General features: G+C 43.0%; 1 protein-coding gene and 1 non-coding gene across 2 annotated transcripts in view; both read right to left on the reverse strand.

Annotated features, from left to right (window-relative positions):
- Positions 1–8,207: 8,207 nt before the first annotated feature.
- LOC126491504 (U6 spliceosomal RNA) lies at positions 8,208–8,315 on the reverse strand. Its single transcript, XR_007589406.1, has one exon. It is a non-coding gene; the product is annotated as a U6 spliceosomal RNA (small nuclear RNA).
- A 3,298-nt stretch (positions 8,316–11,613) lies between these two features.
- Positions 11,614–19,455, reverse strand: part of Rtl9 (retrotransposon Gag like 9) — a 42,534-nt gene continuing 34,692 nt past the window's right edge. Inside the window, exons 3-4 of the mRNA XM_050127189.1 lie at positions 13,109–17,187; positions 11,614–12,597 (exon numbers count right to left, since the gene is read on the reverse strand). Of these exons, the coding sequence (XP_049983146.1) occupies positions 12,487–12,597; positions 13,109–17,110 (4,113 nt within the window). The 5' untranslated portion in view covers positions 17,111–17,187 and the 3' untranslated portion in view covers positions 11,614–12,486. The remainder of the gene's footprint in view (positions 12,598–13,108; positions 17,188–19,455) is intronic.

A 19,455-nucleotide genomic window follows, 5' to 3' on the forward strand; every position in this document is an offset into this window, starting at 1 on the left:
GGGAGGAGGGGGAGGGAAAAGGGAGAAAAAATTAAATTAAAATGAAAAAAAGAAAAAAAAGAAAGGTTTTAACTTTAACATAGTAAAATTACACATAACAAAACAACTATCAAGCAAGAATTAGTTACAATATTTAGTATATTTGTATTTGGACAAATTAAAAAATATACTGTCATCTCTCCTATCTTTGTGAGTCTACAGTTTCAAATCTAATTTATCTTTTATCATAATTAAGGAAATCTATAATTATAACTATCTAGTCTTCAACTCAATCAAAGACCCCAGAAGGATATGATATTACCTGAGTAAACAGGAAGTAAACTGCAAGCAACTTTCAAAATTCTTGAAATGACACAGATATCTGGTTGCCTGGAAAGTCACCCAAAGTTCTTCTGTAACAGTGGGGCATCCATCTTCAGCCTACAGGCCCATAATATCTAGAAGACTTTTCAATAAAGAAGTAAATTTGAAAGACTATCCTGCTTATATTGTCAGTTTGTAGGTCACTTTCCTCTGTGTCCTGCAGAATGTCTGGTAGTAAATTATCTCTCTGAACCAGCATGGAGGTATGGGAATAATTGAGACACAGTTCACACAGCAATATCAGAAGGGAGTCTTTGGTTCCACTCAAATCCTGAAGATCACCCGCATTTATTCTCAAAACAGCTTTTATCCCCAAAGGTAAACTGAGGGGGAAGGTCATTAGCATTCTGTTTCCTGGGTAGCAGAACTAAAGTCATGTTAGTAGCATTGTCACTACTTGGATTAACACCTCTTCCCAGGCAATCTCCATAATTACAAAGAAGGGAGCAGAACAACATCAGCACATCCTGACCCAGGCAACGCCAGTCTGTAAGTCTTAAGTGACCACCTCAGGTGTGAATGGTGGCTTGAGAGCCTGTTGCTAATACAATGCAAAAATATGTAGCCTGTATAATATTGCCCCACATCTGTCTGTGGGCAAACTATCTTTATAGTCACTGATAAATTTTTGAGATAACGGCCAAGTACTGGGAGGACCAGTGGTAACCTTTGCTGATAGCTATCACCTGTCAAGTTTCAGGAGGTCTTCCTTGATTAAAGTTGGTCCGTCTTAATCTGGAATAAATTTATAGCCTCTTGTTTCCTGTGAAAACATAAGCAAAATTGCTCCTCTAATATATCTTTTCAGTTCCATTTTACAAATATATTTTTTGACTTTTGTTTTAGAGTTAAGGCATTTTAAAATATTTAGGTTGGTATGTTTTATCAGTGTCTCTTTCAATCCCATGTTTCTCAGCAGCTGTCTCTTGTTCATCAGCCATCAAAAAATTCAAAATCAGCCTAATACTATACAGGATCCAGACTCCCTGTGTATTTTCCATCTTTACATGGCATTTTAAATATTATTTTTATTGTCTATTATTTTTTAAATATAATTTTTTATTGAAAAAAAAGATTTCCGCCTCCTCCCCGCCTCCCATTTCCCTCTTCGTCTCCCTTTTCCCCCCTCCTCCCTCTCCTCTCCCCCTCCCCCCACTCCTCTCCCCCTCCCTCTCCAGTCTGAGGGGCAGTCAGGGTTCCCTGCCCTGTGGAAAGTCCCAAGTCCTCCCCGCTCCATCCTGATCTAGGAAGGTGGACATCCAAACTGGTTAGGCTCCCACAAAGCCAGAACATGAAGTAGGATCAAAACCCAGTGGCATTGTCCTTGGCTTCTCAGCAGCCCTCATTGTCCGCCATATTCAGAGAGTCCGGTTTTATCCCATGCTTTTTCAGTCGCAGTCCAGCTGGCCTTGGTGAGCTCACAATAGATCAGCCCCACTGTCTCCGTGGGTGGGTGCACCCCTAGTGGTCCTGACTTCTTTGCTCATATTCTCCCTCCTTCTGCTCCTCCTTGGGACATTGGGAGCTCAGTCCGGTGCTCCAGTGTGGGTCTCTGTCTCTATCTCCATCCATCTCCAGATGAAGGTTCTATGGTGATATGCAAGATATTCATCAGTATGGCTATAGGATAGGGTCATTTCAGGTTCTCTGTCCTCAGCTGCCCCAGGAACTAACTGGGGACATCGCCCTGGGCACCTGGGAGCACCAAATCTCTTGCCAACCCTAAGATGGCTCCCTTAATTAAGATGTGTGCTTCCCTGCTCCCCTATCCGACCTTCCTTTATCCCAAACATCCCGTTTCCCAAGTTCCCCCCAATCTCCCCTTCTCACTTTTCTCTCCCCCTCTCCCCTTACCTCCCTCCCCCCCTCCCCCAAGATCCCATTTTTTGCCCGGCAATCTTGTCTACTTCCCATAATCAGGAGGATAGCTATATGTTTTTCTTTGGGATCACCTTCTTATTTAGCTTCTTTAGGAGATCAAATTATAGACTCACTGACCTTTATTTATCTCTAGAAACCAATTATGAGTGAGTACATCCCATGTTCATCTTTTTGGGTCTGGGTTACCTCACTCAGGATAGTGCGTTCTATTTCCATCCATTTGCATGCAATATTGTCTATTATTTTTATTGTCTCTTTAAAGACTTTGTTTTATTTTTTTAAACTATTTCTTTTTATAATTGTCTATACCTTTTTTCCTCTCTATTCCCAAGCCTACGCCCATTTTTTAAACACACTGTGACCCATTTAGAGTATTTTTTATCTGAATCTATCTTTATTTTGCATCGGTAATCATTTTATGATCACTGTTTTAAACTGGTAAGCATGCATAGCTAGCACCAAAGCAACGCTTGGACTGTTGGTTCTGTCCCACTCGGCTTTTCAATATGGTGGAGATAGGAAGGAATGTCATGCTTACTGTCACCCCACTCCATGCTACCATTGAAGGACCCTACAGACCCCCTCCTCAAAACCCGCAGCAGCCAGCCTGCTCTCGTAAGAACATCCCATGTGCTTGAGAGAGCAGGATGAGATAGGAAGACTGCAAGGCAGGATATCAATAAGATAGGACATCAACAAAGCAGGTTGACTGCAAAACAGGATATCTATAAGATAGGAACAGGATGACTTTTGCTGACACCCATGCTGAGAGAGGAAACCATTCATGCCCCCGCCTCATTCCGATAACCATGCTTTTGCTTCTGTAAACTTGCTTTTTGCTCTTCCCTATAAAAAAAACCCGCCCTCCAGTCGGCAGGCGCGCAAGTCTTCCAAGAGATCTTGCCGCCCGCAGGTACCTGTGTCTACTCAATAAACCTCTTGCGATTTGCATCCGTGCAGTCTCGGCCTGTTCCTTGGCATTGGGGAGGTCTCCCGAGAAAAGGTCCTCGTCGAGGGTCTTTCACCATTAGGTAGCATTAGGTAGCATACAGCAACACAATCTTTTTTGTTTGTATGAGCAAAAGCTAAATCCTCCACATAGCGTAGTCTGATTATCCTCTCTGTACTGAAGCCTGTGTGAGACTGCAGAAACCTTCATTTTGACTCTGTGTGCGTGTGTGGTTTGTGTGTCTATATGAGTGTGAGTGTTTGTGATAACTGCCATCCAATGAGGAGAAAGAAAGTTTCTCTGGTGAAGTCTGAGAGCAACAAAGATCTATGTGTATACCAATAAGTGTATGGAAGGTAACTTCATACTGTGTCCATTTAAGCAAAATAATAGTAGTATATTCTCCCATAGGGACTATTAGCTCCCCAACTGTAAGTTCTTGGCCAACTTTATAGTACAAGTCATGAGTTTTGTCTTATGGAGTGGGCCTTAAATCCAATCAAAAAGTGGTTGTTTAAACCAATAATATCTATGCCTCTATTGCGTCAAGGAACCTTACTAAACTATGAACACTGTGGGCTACAATAATGACCAGCCTGGAAAGATACTCTTTGGTGCAATTGTGATATAGAAATTAAGGGAAAATTTTCTTTTTCTTAAAATATAATTGTTATAAAGAAGTAGTTATCTAGTCAGGAACTATAATTTACTGTCGCCTTTGGTTTCTACCAATAGACAGAATCAATGTCCCTATAATGCAGTCATGGTCTAATCAGCCAGTATTCACGGTATATCTCCCTAGAAGAAAGTTACCTGCTAATCAAGAATACCACACCAGACTACCATATGAATAAGAAAAAAATCTATTTTATTAAAACCACTGAAATTTACAGATTTGTTTTATGCAGGGGCTGTAGCATCCGTAATGAAGTTTCAGACTCCTCACTGCCCCAAGATGAAACTGTATGTGCATGTGTGATGTGTGTGTGCCACTGCATCTGTTATCTAAGACAGTTGTATCACTCCTCTTCTGTCTTCTATCTTCCTCTCCTCTTCCTTTTTCTCTTTCCTTTCTCTTCTTTTCTCTTCCTCCTTTGCTTCATTTTTCTCTTTCTCTCTCCTCTTCTCTTCCTTCCCCAACTTATCATTACCCAACTTAAGCATACAGCTCACTCACTAGATTTGACTCAATGCATTCAGAAGAAAGAAATCTTCATGAAACAAGATTCACACCTTCTAGGAATATTAAATAAACCAGTCCCTGAAACTAGGACATTTTTAAAGGAAATGTCATGGCCATTTTTATAGCATCATTCAATCTCTACAATAGCACTTTATATGTTAAAGGATCCTCACAATAAGTTTTTTTTTTTTTGTAAATGTCACCATGGCTCTGGTAAATAGGGCCTGTACTATTCTCAGAAAAGCAAACGAACTTAGCATTGATAACATGCATTAACCACAATACAACTGGGTTGTAATTCTGACCTTTTTACAAACACTATTTTTGAGAGGAGCAACAGTCACTTGGCTATACTTTAAGCTTATTTAAAAAATCATTTACCAGTACTGTCTCCACCCTAGCTGAGATGACAGTGAATGAACTAACAGTGATAGATATATTAATGATGGAGAGAAGTGGAACTTGCTGAATAATTGGCTGGGGGATCCTGAGGGTTAAAAAAAAAAGACATTTAGTGTTGCAAGAGGCCACTTGTTTGTCCCTGGCTATCCTGACTTGAGATAATCTCACAGAAATTATATTATTTGCAATACTGTTTGGCCAATAGCTTAAGCACATTGCTAGCTAGCTTTTACGTGTATAATTGACCCATTTCCATTATTTTATATTTTACTATGAGGCTTGTGGACTACCTGCAAGGTCCCAGCTGACACCTCACATCTTTCCCCTGTGGCGGCTACATGGTATCTCCTGATTCTGCCTTCTTTCTCCCAGCAATCAGTTTAGTTTTCCCAACCTAGCTCTTTTCTGCCATGCTATAGGTCCAAAGCAGTTAACAATTTAGGATGATTACAGATTGAGGAACACCTACTACTTTATTCATTCAGTCCCCTCCATTCTTCTTGGAATATTCTTTCTGCCCACCTCAATTTCATGTCCCAGCAGGATATGCCATGTGCTCATACTAACCTCCCCATCAAGCAATGTAGGAATGTTCTAGAAATGGGCATTTCATTTAACTCTACTGATAAGGTCTTTTCTCCTGCTTTTTGTGCTTTGTTGTTAGAGAACCCAATCACTCCCCAAGTAGCTGTGAGTTAGTTATAAAGCTGCTGACCAGCACAGTCAACAGATATATACTGTGAGCCGAGTGTGTAATTTCAAGTTTTCTAATGACTATGTTCAGAAGAATGTATTTTAACAGTATACTTTAATTTTAACAATTTTAACTTCGATTTTAACAATATACTTTACCTAGCACAATGCACCTCATATATTATTTTTCATCATGTAATCAATATTTTTTAATTAGTGCAATGGTTTACTTCCCATTTTTCTTGTCCTTGACCTTCAAAATCCAGTGCATGTTGTATTTTTCTACTTAACAGCAAGCATACCACAATTTGTACTGAGCACATTTAACCTGCTCAATATATACCTGTAACAGGTGATCATCATACTGGATATTGCAAATCCAGAAAATCAGATTGCCTACCAACTATGCAGAGAGATATACAGAAGAGGAGCAGAAGGACAAAGAATATTGGTGGTGTTCAATTTCCTGGTTCTCAGAAATTTTGATGAAGAGCTACATGCCACTCTCATGTCAGCAAAAACCTAGATATTCTATGAAATGTTCCACTTTTCTTTCAATGATGACCTACTTTTATTTATAAAGTATGGTTTCTAATATTGTTAATAACAAGTTAAACTAGTAAATTAATAATGAATTATTTTGGTAAAGTTAGCTACATGATTCTACCTGAAGGATGATAATTTTATCAACTTGTATAGCCAGCCCTCTGTTCTTAATAGGCATTACTAAAACCAAAGATGAAGAATACTAAAAGTGGAAAATACATTAATAGAACCAACCTAGCAAGCATTGGAGCTTAATAACACAGTCCACTACAGAGTTCTTTCCCCTCATAATTGTCTAGCTGAGTGGCACTGCTCAGTTTCACTGTGGTAGTTTGAATGTAATTGGTCTCCATAATCTGATAAGAAGAAGCACAATTAGCATTGATGGAATAGGTATAACCTTGGTGGAGGAAGTGTGCCACTGTAGGGGCAGGCTTTGAAGTTTCCTATGCTCAGTGTCTCAGTCAACTTCCTGTTGCCTGCAAGATGTAGGACTCTCAACTACTCCTCCCATTGGGAAGTTGAAAAATCATGAATTAAGCTATCCTGAGCCTGAAAACTTCTGGATCTTTCCAAAAGAACCTATCTGTGACTCTAGAATTATTTTCAATAGTACTCTAAGCAGCTATTACCAATAATTAGAGTGTTGTGTAAACGGCAGTATGTGTCACCATTTATTAATGGTAGCAACGTGCCTAGTCCATCTTTTCTTTGGTGAACACTGAGACCCGTCTTTATAAACGTATCCCATGTGAGGCAGACAGCCCCACCTCGCTTGATAATAGCCTGTGTGCATATTCAAGTTTGAAGAAGGGGTGTCTTCAGTGGTACTGGAGAAACTTCGATAGCTGAAGAACATCAAAGCAGTGCTAAGTGAGTTGAACAGACTTTATATATAGTCTCCAGACCAGGGTGACTTAGAATGCCACACTGAAATAGAGAATTTTAGCCATTGTGAGATGTGGCAAACAATCAGAAGATTTAACAAGGGCCTTCTGAATTACTCTTTATAATGGACCCATTTCTTAAATGTTTACTTTTTGGTTGTCAAAAAAAAGTCATTGAAAAGAGAGTCATTGAAGTGTCCTGATTTTCTGTCTGTAGACTAAAGTCAAACCTCTGGATAGATTCCTGATGGTGCTGATGGGATTTTCAAAAGGGAAAATATAGTTGCACAACTGTAGCTGAAGGAGACAAAAAGAAAGAGGCTATATTAGAAATCGAAATGCATCATTTTCCCTTTTTCCTTCTCAAATTGTTAATGAACAATGGAATTTGCAGGAAGCCAAAACCCCTTTTTCTTCCTGGTTGCTCTGCAGTTCTTCAGAAATTACTTTCCGTTTGCAAAAATGTCTTTTATGGACGAGAAAGAAACTACAGTTTTCAATTAAAGCATCCAGAGCTGACCGCACCCCAAGCAGCTTTATTAGAATAATGGCTGGTACAATGCTGCCCTCTAGCAATGGCTCAGACGGGGCCTGGGCCCCAGTAGTCCTCTCCCCATGTCACATGAAATCAATTGAACCCCTTCAGACACCCAGAACATGTTCAAACAGAAAAGGATGTGCCACATAGATTGACTCTCCAGTGAGAATCTAACAATGATAGTTAACTAAGGCTCAGAATGACCAAGTAAGTTCCCCGAAGTCACACAGCTTATCATTGATATACCAAGGATTGGAACCCAGATTCATACCTTGTTTTATTATTATCCCATTTATTATATGCCCCCATCCCTCGTTCTCTGGCTGACTTTCTGTGATCAGGATACGGAAAGTTTGTTGATGTCAGAAAAGGGAAGAGTCAATGATTTATTACCATGGCAATAAACCAATTGTTTGGCTTATCTTAACTTTTAATGAGAAGAAGAAGAATACACAAAAGAATGAGCACGAATTCCTGGAAATTCCAATGTGGAATAGAGTTTATGGATGTGTGGTAAACTTCTCATGCAAGCTTGCATGCACCTTCATTTGTAAGCAACCACAATTAAACATGACTGCAAAAAAAGTTGTGGCCAGTTTGAGTCAATAGGTAGAACCTGCCTTCTTAACCTCTTTTCATGATTCTCAAAGTACAATAACACAGTTGAGGTTAGGGTGAAAAGTGAGAGGCACATGCACATATTAACTCATGGATTCATTCATATATATGTATATATATGTATGTATATACACTCTAAATAAAATAAAAAATTTGAAAATGCACTGCTGTATGGATTGGTGTGTAGTCTTTAAGCACGGGCATGCTAATCTTCTCTGGATAGTTTCACTTTTAGTACCGTGCCATCAAAATGCATGAAACAGACAAATAAGCTTTTATTATACTCCATTTTGGGCTAGTGTGGAAATATTTCCTAGCACAACAATTAATAACTTCCTTTCCTTATTCATGTGCCCCTTTTCATGATGGAAAAGTGAAAATACCAGAAAACTAGTACTGACAAAGAAGACTTAGCACTTGGCATGACCATCAAAATCTCTTCCCGATGCAGAGTCTTGGGCCCAAGACTTCTTCCTGGCCAATGAGAGGATGCCTTGGGATAGTTTAGCTTCCTTAATAGTTCATAGCTCAGACCTGAGGCTGCTCACTCTAAGACTACAATCTGAGAGTGTGTGCATAAATTCCTAGGGTTAATGATAGTCCATAGTGATTGATTCTGTTCCCTGAATATTGAAAATTTTCCCCATATGGAAAGAAAAATTCATGTTGGGGTAAAGGGGTGAGCAGGATTACTTTTTATTCAGACTTCCACTGTTATAAGCTTCAAATATTGGCTGATGTTCAGCAGCAAATTTGTTCAGTGAGCCCTCTGAGGGGTCATCAAGGCTAAAAATAACAAAGCTTTATATGTACAAGTGTTTCCTTGTATAGGCATCTGGGAACAGATTTCACATGTTCAAATCCCAGCCCTACTGCTTTCTTAGCTTCAGGTCATGTGGTGGTAAGAACAAGAATAGCCTCCATGGGCTCTTATATTTGAATGCTTAGGCACTAGGAAGTGGAACTCTTTGAAAGGATTAGAAGGATTACAAGGTGTAGCCTTGTTGGAGAATGTGTGTCACTAGGGGTGGGCTTTGAGGTTTTAAAAGCCTAACCAGTCCCAGTGTCTCTCTCTGCCTACTGCCTGCAGACCAGGATGTAGAACTCTCAGCTACTTCACCCACACAACATCTGCCTATGCTGCCATACTTCCCAACATGCTGATCATGGACTCAACCTCTGAAACTATAATGTGTTCTTTTATGAGTTTCTTTGGTCATGGTGTCTCTTCACAGCAATAGAAAGTGACTAAGATAGGGCAGTTACTTAACATTTCTGTGCCTAAAGTTCCTAGTCTAAAATAAGATCAGTATGGTCACCTGACTCTCAAAGTTGATAGTGGTTTTCTTGCAAAAGCATAAAGCTAAATCTGTCCAAAGGTGTGTTAGACTTTTCATTGTTATAGTAACACACCTGACATAAACACCTCAAAATGAATAAAGACTTATTTTGGCTCACGATTTCCAAGGTTTCAGTCCATGGGTCACTGGCTCAGTTGTTTCTGGATAATAGTGACATGATGGCAGAAGGATGTGGCAGAGCAAATTTGTTCAATCCATGGTACCCAAGAAGCAGAAAGAGACAGAGCAAAAGGGACCAAAGTGAGATAGAGTTTCTCCTGACCTACTTCCTCCAAAAACTCTACCTCTAAAGTTTCCAGTGCCTCCCAAAATAGTGCAACCAGCTGCTGACCAAGTTTCCAACATGGCTCAAACATACGAGCCTATATTTAAGGGTCTTTTCAGATCCAAATTGTAACTGGAGGCCAGTACTAGTTAAACCTCTCATTGTTGTGTCCCAGAATCCAAGTTCCCAGCTACGGTAAGCCTCTGTGTTTCCTTCTTCAGCTAAAGTTGGGTCAAGTGGTGGCCCTACATGGTCATGGAGCAAGGTGCTTGCCACAAGGCAGTGGATCAGTCAAAAAACAACAAGCAGTGTAATTCTACTGAAATCTTCCCCCCCAAAGAACTTCAGAAAATTCTCAAGGATTCTAAAACACACAGGTGAGGGCAGGAGTTGGTGTTATCTAAGTTCTGCTTGCTTCTGGGGCGTTATTTTTATCCATAAGTGTGAGGTATAGAAAAACATGAACCACCATTTTTTTCCATCTGACAAAAATGGTCCCAAGTACTTGGGTATAGGACAGCCTGGCTCCATGAAGATGCTGAGTGGCTCTTGAAATATTTCTAAAAATAGCTGCCAGGGTTGCTGGACAAGGGAATGGACTCTGAAAGAGTGATTGGCCTTCATCAGTTCCATTTATCTATAGTGAGAAGAAAAAAAAAAGCAAGAGGAAGATGAGCGGCTGTGGAAGAGAACTGAGAAATTGCCATTGCTGTCCATTATCGTGGCCATAAGAAAATGAGTTTTATTTTGAAGACATTTTCCTTCCTGTATGCATTTTACAGGCATGAGTTATGACTTCTCTATCAGACATTTCTTTTTCAGTAGATTTTTGCTTGCTTTTCTGAGATAAAAGCAACTCTAGCTGAGCATGAACATCCGCACTCTACTTGGACTGGGCCAGATGTAAGCCAATGGGCAAAGAAAAGAGGGTGAAAACTATGTCCCCTGGGGCTGGTTGTCTCCTTGCCTGAAATTTGTGTTGCCCAACTTACTGAGCTTTTTTTTTTCCTGAGGCAACAGCACTAGTAATGGAGGCAGCCCCTACAGCCAGATTCTCACGTACACTGCTGTGGGGCTGTCAGAGTGTCTGCCAGTCTTTGCTTTCCTGAGAATAATTTCCCTCTTCCTGGAATTAGATCCAATGTTTAGCGTAATGAGGCAGCAGACTCAGAGCGGCTTTTTGGTTCTTCCCTTGGTGTTCTTGGCATTCCTTCCACAGCACTAGATTATTTGGCCAACCAGTCTCCTGGACTATTGCATCGGGGGATCCAACTGTCTCTGACCCCTTCCTCTACCCTACCTCCAAACTGTCACCAACATAGATTTCCATAATGTTTCAAATGTTATCAATTCTTCTGTTTTTAAAATATCTTTGAATACTACACTACAGCCATTTTTACTGAACAAATAAATTGGTCCTATTTCTATAAAATTTCCTGTTTTCCTGCCTCTTGTTTTCAAGTCATCTTATCTGTATGATTCCCATGTATTCTTGCTTGTTGTATATCCCCTACTTAATTTTGGTGGAATTTTAATATGAGAAAAGGTCTTAACTGTCCCCCAAAAGTGGCCAACTCATTGTGTTGAAAGAACTCAAGGGTAAGAAAGATAGCTTTCCAATATGTATCCCTAAGCCTGAATCTGATGCCCAGGCTCATGTTGGAAGAAGAGACTCGACTCCCAAAAAGTATTTTCTTGCCCATACATATGCAACTTTCCCCCTCCATACACACACAAAATAAAGGTTAAAAAAATTAGAGAACTCAATAAATCAAATTCTAATGTCCATAATTAATTCATTTTTCACAAATGGCCTTTATTTTTATGATTACAAATGTAATACATGCTTACTGTAGTGAATCTGGAAATCACAGAGAACAGTAAAAAGAAGAAAATAAAAAAAACACCTATAACCCACCACCTGAAGGCAAACACGGTTCATATTATGTTCTAACTACCTACACCTGTTTAGACACCAAGACCCTTAAGAAGAGTGCTGGCCATAAAGCACAACAGCCAAGGGGAGCAAGGGCAATTAAGAACTGAGGGGATCACCCAGAGGTCATAGCTAGAGATTCCACACCAAAGGACAAGGGCCATAAGCAAGAGATCAGAAGCTGACAACACAACAAGTTAGGTACTATAACACTGTAGTGAGATGGTGCTTGGCAAGGGTTTATAGCTCACCCTGTACCTGTCACGTGGTACATTACCAACAATTGTTAGCCATTACTATCACTACTATTAATATTATGGGTCAAAACAAATGGTTCAGGATCAAGACTATAAACAGGGCAAGGGCCCTGGAGACCCATTTAGATACTATGAGTTGGGGCATATAAGGGTGAGTCTACTGGTTTGAAAGGGTGGTATAGAAGTGGGTATCTCTCTCTTTATAGGCTCCCTGCCAGGTGGAATGGGACAAGGGTTTTCTCAAGTTTGCCTGATGACACATGGCAAGACACTCTAAGGTGTTTGGAGGTAGGACATGATTTCTCCTGCCTAGACTTCTCCCTGGACCAAGAATTCAAACTGGCCTTGATGATGATGACGATGCTGATGGGAGTTCAGAACTTCATACACCATACACTCTTATAGTCCACACTGATTGTCAGGGCAGGTCACAGGCATGTAGGTGAAAGAGAAGGTAAAGGCAACCAAAAAGGAGATAATGCGCCTGGAGGGGAAGGCTGGAAGGTGAAGGCAACAAGGTTTATGATAATAGCTGAATGGAATGGGTCCAGGAACCAGTCCTCAAGTTAGCAGCCAAGTCAGAAATCATGTACGACTTCAAGGAGTACTACTTGTTGGTGGGGGGCTTCTGTGCACTCTGTCGAAGGTGGTCATAAAGACTCTCCTTGGGGTCTACATGTTCTTTCAAGTAGTAACAGCGTTTCGAAACATGCTGGTGCTGTGAGAAAGGGGGAAGAAAGCATAAATAAGAACCACAATTCCTTAGACCAAAAGCACTCTATCTGATTTCGTTCAGTAAACCAGCAAGTTGAAGAACTGGTTAATTTATCAGATGTGTAAAAAGTGTGGCCAAGTGCTAAGTTGATGAAATTCTCTGGAGACTTGAGTCCATAACACATGTGGCTAGAAGTAGGACCCAGTCCATAAAAGAAGTCTCACCCTTAGAACTCCACTTACAATAAACAGAGAGTTGGGATTGGGCCTACTGAGTTTTCCTACAATCCGAAACCTTCAGTAACCTGAGTCAGACATGGTTTCTAAAAATGGCTAATAACCAAAATATCCCTACTCACTGATAAAATTCTACACTGGGCTCTTATGGTCTAGGAACTCAGTGCCTCCTCTAGGCTATTCCTTCATTCAACATGAGAGACTATGGGCTTTAATCCATCATCACTACTTCCTTATTTTTCTAATCAGAAACTGTGAGCATATGTCCCCCTGATTACCTCCTCAGTCTGCTGCTGAGAGCCCAGTTCGTTATCCATGGCCTCCTCATTGTTCCGCTTACAAGCTGTTGGCACAACTTGGCTCGAGTTGCCTGAGGATTCCTTCTCTTCAGCCAGCTGGCACTCAGTGTACAGAGACCTATCTATCAGCTCCTTTAGGCTGCCAGCCACCTTCAGGAAGATACGACCCATTTTGGTGGCAATGGCTTCCGAGAGTCCTTCCAGAAACCTGGTCCGTAGAATGGCATCAGACCAAGATAAATGTCGGGCCAGCAGCAGGAAGTCAGTGGCATACTGCCTGACTGACTTCTGGCCCTGCTTGGGATGGCAAAGAACAGCACTTAGGATGTCTATCTCAGACAGGGAGTCATATAAGCCCTGTGATCTTCTCAAGAAAGATTTATTTTCACTCGAGAGGGGGTTTCCTACCTCCATCTGCAAGATGGACCACCTCTCTGCTGCCCCCAGGTGAAGAGACACCAGAAACGCCATTTTCTCAGAATCGTCCAAAAACCCCTTCATTTGCTTCTCCTCATCAATCTCCTCTGTGTCTTCCTCCATAGAGGAAGCGGCTCTGGCTGCTTCTTGCTCTTCTAAGAGGTAACAGAGTGCTGGGGTCAGCATACCAAAGGATGGCACTTCTTTGGGTGGTGGCTTCTTCATTTCAGGGTTTGTGCCAGTCATGTGTGGTGTGCTCTTTGCCCCAGGGAAAAAGTGAGAGGTAGATGCCTCTCCCAAGTCTGGGGCTTTGTTATTCAGAGTGGGTGTCATTCCAAAGGCAGTCTGTGGTGTGGACATTGTTCCAGGTGCTGGGGTCCTCATGAGTGGTGTAGACATGTCTCCAGAGGTCGGGGCTGTCATTTGTGGCATGGCTACCCCTCCTGAGGCCGTGGCCCTCAGTAGTGGTGTGGACATCATTCCTGAAGCTGAGGCTCTCATAAGAGGTGTAGATACTGCTCCAGAGCCCGGGGCTCTCAGTGGAGGATTAGCCATTCCCCCAGAAGCTGAATTTGTTGGCTGTGGCAAGGATGTAGCTCTAGAGCTCACAACTTTGGTTTGGAGAGTTGACATTGTCCCAGAAGGCATGGTTTTCGTTAGTGGCATAGACATCTCTCCAGAAGTCATGGGTGACATCAAAGGCATGGGCATGGCTCCAGAGACTGAAGCCCTCATTAGTGGCTTGGACATCTCTCCAGACATCACAGTTGCTGGTTGTGTGGTGGACATAATTCCAGGACCTGGAGTTCTCTCTAACTCTGTGGACACAGCTCCAGCAGAGGGTCTCCTAGGTGCTGTAGATATGGCTGAAGAGGCTGGTGCTCTGACTGGTGGTGGAGATATCCCTGCAGTGACTGGAGCTCGCACTGGGAGTGAACACATATCTCCACAAGCTGAGGTCATCATTTGAGGTATGGACTTTGCTCTAGAAGCTGGGGTTCTCATCAGTGGCGTGGACATCACTCCAGAATCTGTGGGTATCAGAATTGGTGTGGAATCTGATACAGGAACTGAAACCCTCAGAGGTGGCATGGACATCATACTTGAGGCTGTCCCTGTCATGTGTGGATCAGATGTTCTCTCATAAACCGGGGCTCTTGGCGATGAACCTGTCTCTCCAGAACCTGGAGGTGTCATTAGTAGCAGAGGCCTCTCTCCACAGGATGAGGATTTTGAGAGCAATGGAGCCATGTCTGATGAATCTGGGGCTCTCGTTAGGGGTGTGGACATTGTTCCAGAGCCTTGGGATCTCATCTGTATCCCTCCCAAAGCAATGGGTCTCGTGAGTGGTGTGGATATGCCTCCAGAGTCTTGAATGTTTATTGGCTGACTAGGCATCTTCTCAGACGCTGTGGCTCTCATTAGTGATGAGGATGATGCTCCAGGACCTGGGACTCTTGTTAGAGGCATGACCATGCCTCCAGACGTGGTGGTTGGTATCTGTGATGGAGACATTGCTCCGGAAGCTGCGGCTCTCATTAGTGGTATGGACACGCCTCCCGAGGCTGGATCTGTCGTCTGTGGCATGGACAGAACTCCAGAAGCTGTGTCTCTCATTAGTGATGCGGGCATTGCTCCAGAAACTGCAGTTGTCATTTGTTGCATTAACATTCCAGAAGCCTTGGATGCCGTTAGTGGCTTGGACAGTGCTCCAGAGCCTGGAGCTCTCATCTGTGGCACGGATATCACTCCTGAGGCTGTGTCTCTCATCAGCAGTGTGGATGTTGATCCAGAGGCTGTGGCTCTCATTAGTGGGGTGGACACTGCTCCAGAGGCTGTGGCTCTCATTTGTGGTGTAGATGTCAATCCTGAGGCTGTGGTTCTTATTTGTGATGTGGACATTGGTCCAGTGACAGGAGCTCGAATTTTCTGTGTGGACACTGACCCAGAGGTTGCAGCTGTTGGTTGTGACCCAGGCGTCATTTCAGAGGTTGTAGCTATACCTGGCTGGATGGACATCCCTCCAAAAGTCGAAGCTCTTATTCGCTGTGCAGAAACTGCTCCATTTGCTGTGGCCTTCATAAAGCCCATGGTCATTGTTCCAGGTGTTTTGGCCATTGTTAAAGGTGTAGACATCACACCAGGGGCTGTAGTTGACATTTGTTCTGTGAACATTGCCCCAGGGCTTTTGGCAGCCATCACTGGCATGGACATTGATCCAGAGACTGGAACTGTCTTTTGTGATGTGGGCATAATTCCCGAGGCAGGGACTCTCATTAGCTGTAAGGGCATTGTCCCCATATCAGAAGCTCTCCCTGGTAGTGTGGACATCATTCCAGTGGCTGGGATTCTTCCTGGTGGAGCAGACATGATTTCAGGGTTGATATTTTGTGCTATGTCTGGGGACATCACTCCAGAACCAGATGCTGCCATCAGTTGAGTGGGCATCACTGTGGAGGTGAGAGCAGTCATTAGCAGTGGGGACATCACCTCGGCCTCTGGGACCGACTTTGGTACTGTGGCTATATCTCCAGTATCTGGAACTGGCAGCAGTGGTGCAGACATTGCTCCAGAGTCAGAAACTGGCATTGGCAGTGAAGACATGACTCCAGAGTCTGAGCCTGACATGAGTTCCATGGGAATTCCTTCAGGGTCTTGAGGGTTTGTTGGCTGAGTTGAGGTCTCTCCGGAAGCAAGGGCTGACATGATCAGAGAAGATAGCACTTCAGAGTCTGTACCTGACATTAGTAGTGATGATATCTCCCCAGAAGCTAGAGCAGTCATTAACACTTTTGACATTGCTTCTGTATCCTCATCTGTAATTTGCAATGGGGACATTGCTTCAGAGCCTGGAGCTGTCATTGGTGGTGTGGATGCCACTCCGGGGTTCATATCTGGAAGGAGGAGTGGGGATATCTCACCAGGATCTGATCCCAGCATTAACGATGCTTCACAGGATGAAGTACTCATTATGGGCGCAGATACCACTCCAGAGGATGGAACTGGCATCACCAGTGGTGATACCTCTGCAGAATCTGATGCTGCCATTAGTGCTGTGGACATAGTCCCAAAGTCAGGAATTGTCATCATCCCTGGAGACATTAATCCATAGTCTGAAGTAGACAACAATGGGGACAGTGTTCCAGAATCTGAGGCTGGCATTAACAGTGGAGACAGTGTTCCGGAATCTGAAGCCGGCATTAGAAGTGGGGACAGTGTTCCAGAATCTGAGGCTGGCATTAGCAGGGGAGACAGTGTCCCGGAGTCTGAGGCTGACATCAGCTGTGGGGACAATGTCCCAGAGTGTGGTGTTCCCATGACAGGTGTGGTGGGCAGAATGTCAAAGGCTGGGGACGTCATTAGCTGTGTAGAGGTCCCTCCGGGATCTGAGGCTGAAGTGGAGACTATAGGCAACTGCAATGGAGATTGCAGGATTTGAACCTCTGCTCTGGTGTCTGCCATTGGTCTGGAGAAAGCTGCCCCCCTGTTTTGGGGGTCAGCATTTTCTTCTTTCATCATGTTGTTGAATCGCAGTGAATGCAATGGTATTGACATATCGGCCATGGCTACAGGACAAGGCAGATAGAGACTCTAGTGTGTTGGCATCAGAGCCATGGGGAAGCCCCAGAAATCAAGAAAATCTGTAAATGAAAAAAAAAGTTTAAAGGTCAAAAGCCAATTTCAGGAATAAATTCTAATAATTCATAGAGACCTGCTTTTATGAGTTGACATGCATATGGCTTTTAAGATTATTCTATCAGTTCAAAGAAACCATATAGCAAATACCCCCAAATCTGGAGCAATGTTCCTTTCAAACTCTGTCCTTTTTAAACCAACCCACCCAGTTAGTTACACAGCACAGTCTCAATCTTTTTAAATGTCAACAGCAGGCTCCAGAGCCGAGAAAGTCTTGTCTCAAATGGGTCAGCAGCACCACCTTCTGGCCAACAACAAAAAGTTCAGGATTTTTGACAGCCAGCGCTTTTCCACTCCAGAAGTCAAAAGTCTACCCAGGTAGGCAAGAATCAGAGAGCCTTTGATAATTATTAGTTCCTAATACACATTGAATACCATCTATTATTTAACCCATATTGTACTATTATGATATTCCTGAATGTCTTTCTTAGGAAAAGTAGCACATTATTAATCTGATCAATAACTGAGACTAGCATTCCACAAAGTAAAATTTTGCTTAATACTGTCATTATTATCACTATTAATAACAGCCACCACTACAATACTGGTTAATCCGTAGGTGCATGAATATCACTGAACTTTAACTGTACAGAATTTTAAACTGCCTGTGATATGCAAGACTTTGCAACCCTGATTACACTTGGGTCTTAAATTATTATTTCCATTGTGACAGCCTTCTAAGATTAGCAAACACTGTAGCTAAAATAAGGCCACTGTGATGGTAACACTGTATCTTTGCCTCTTCACCCTTTTCTTGAGGTTGCATGGTCTTTGGTATCACTAAGGATGCCTGTAATTGTTTGTCTGACATCCTAGACTAGAAATCAACAGCAGCTTAGTCTTTGTCAATGTGCAGAATCAAGTTGCCCTGTTTCCCTGAAAGGGAGCTGCTTACTCCCATAGCCTCACCTCCCTGTCCTGCTTTCATAAGCACCCACAGAAGGGATGCTTTGACACACACAAGTTGTAGACCCATGCAGACAAACATATAAGATTAGCATATCCCCATAGCCTGATCATGCCCTAAAAGGCTGGATACTAGGGAACCATGTCAAAGAAATCATCAGTCTCATGGCTTTGTGCCTCCATCACAAGGGGAACACTGACAGCAAATATACCAACAGCAAGCAGGACTTGAGCGAGTACTGGCTGGTAGTTCTTCTAGGCACTTTACCTGCCTTACATCATTTCACTCACACCGTAACACTCTGAGATTTCTAGTGGTCCTCCTTACGCTGGGAGAATGAAGACACACAGAAATTTGATCATTTGTGCTTGACTTAAGATTCTCTGGCCCATTCAATTCTATAGCCCCCTACTCCTCGCTAACAGGCTGTATTGATTCACTTCTTTCCATCCTCAAACCCATTGACTAGATAACCCCAAGGTAAGGTGCCAAAGAAATACTAGAGTCCTGCTGACACTTCAGTTACCTTAATCTTAATTCATGCCATGGGAAAGATGAGCCAAGAGATCCTCCAACTCCACCTTCCATTATCAAAGAATCCCTGTACGTACCCTAATTTTCCACTAGGCAAAACTTAGAAAGATCTTACCTTACCAGTGACAGAGAAGAGTGATTGTGCCCTTTGCACTGCAGCTCTTTTGGTCTGACCAATTGACTTATACCCCGTGCCAGTTCATTGCAGCAAGGCCCAATGCCCGCAGCTGTTCTCGGCAATCTCCCTTAGCTATCCCCTGCCACACCCCCCTCTTGCCCGCCAGCCAGCCTGCCGGCCCGCCCACCCGCCCCACTGCTCTTGACTTGCTAGTGCATGCTCTGGCTCTCTGGTCCCAGATTCCTGCCTCTATATAGGCTCTGACATTTGCCGCTGGCCGCCTTTCACTTGTCAGCCCTCCAGACGCTCCGCTTTAGCTCTTGACCTCTGCAACACTACCCCTTTGCCCCTTGCCTCCAGAAATCCCACCAGCCTCTACCTCACATCATTCTGGCCATCTCTGACTACCCCAAAGAGATTGTCACAATGAAAGAAATGAACTGGAAAGTGTCCTTGATCAGGAAATGAAACCTGCAGGTCTCTGCAACGAGGCGAGCACACCTACTCAGGGTCCTAGATAATGCAGCTGCCCAGACTAAGAAGTGCTGGATCAGTGTTAGAGGGAAGGACTAGGGCTGAGGACCCAGAGAAGTAGCACCAGTGAAACTCAAGGAGGTTCAGTGGCAGAAAAGGCGGGGGGGGGGGGGGGGGGGG

This window comes from Alexandromys fortis, unplaced genomic scaffold, assembly GCF_014885135.2.
Source record: "Alexandromys fortis isolate MF-2015 unplaced genomic scaffold, M_Fortis_MF-2015_v1.1 scaffold_200, whole genome shotgun sequence".
Classification (NCBI taxonomy): domain Eukaryota; kingdom Metazoa; phylum Chordata; class Mammalia; order Rodentia; family Cricetidae; genus Alexandromys; species Alexandromys fortis.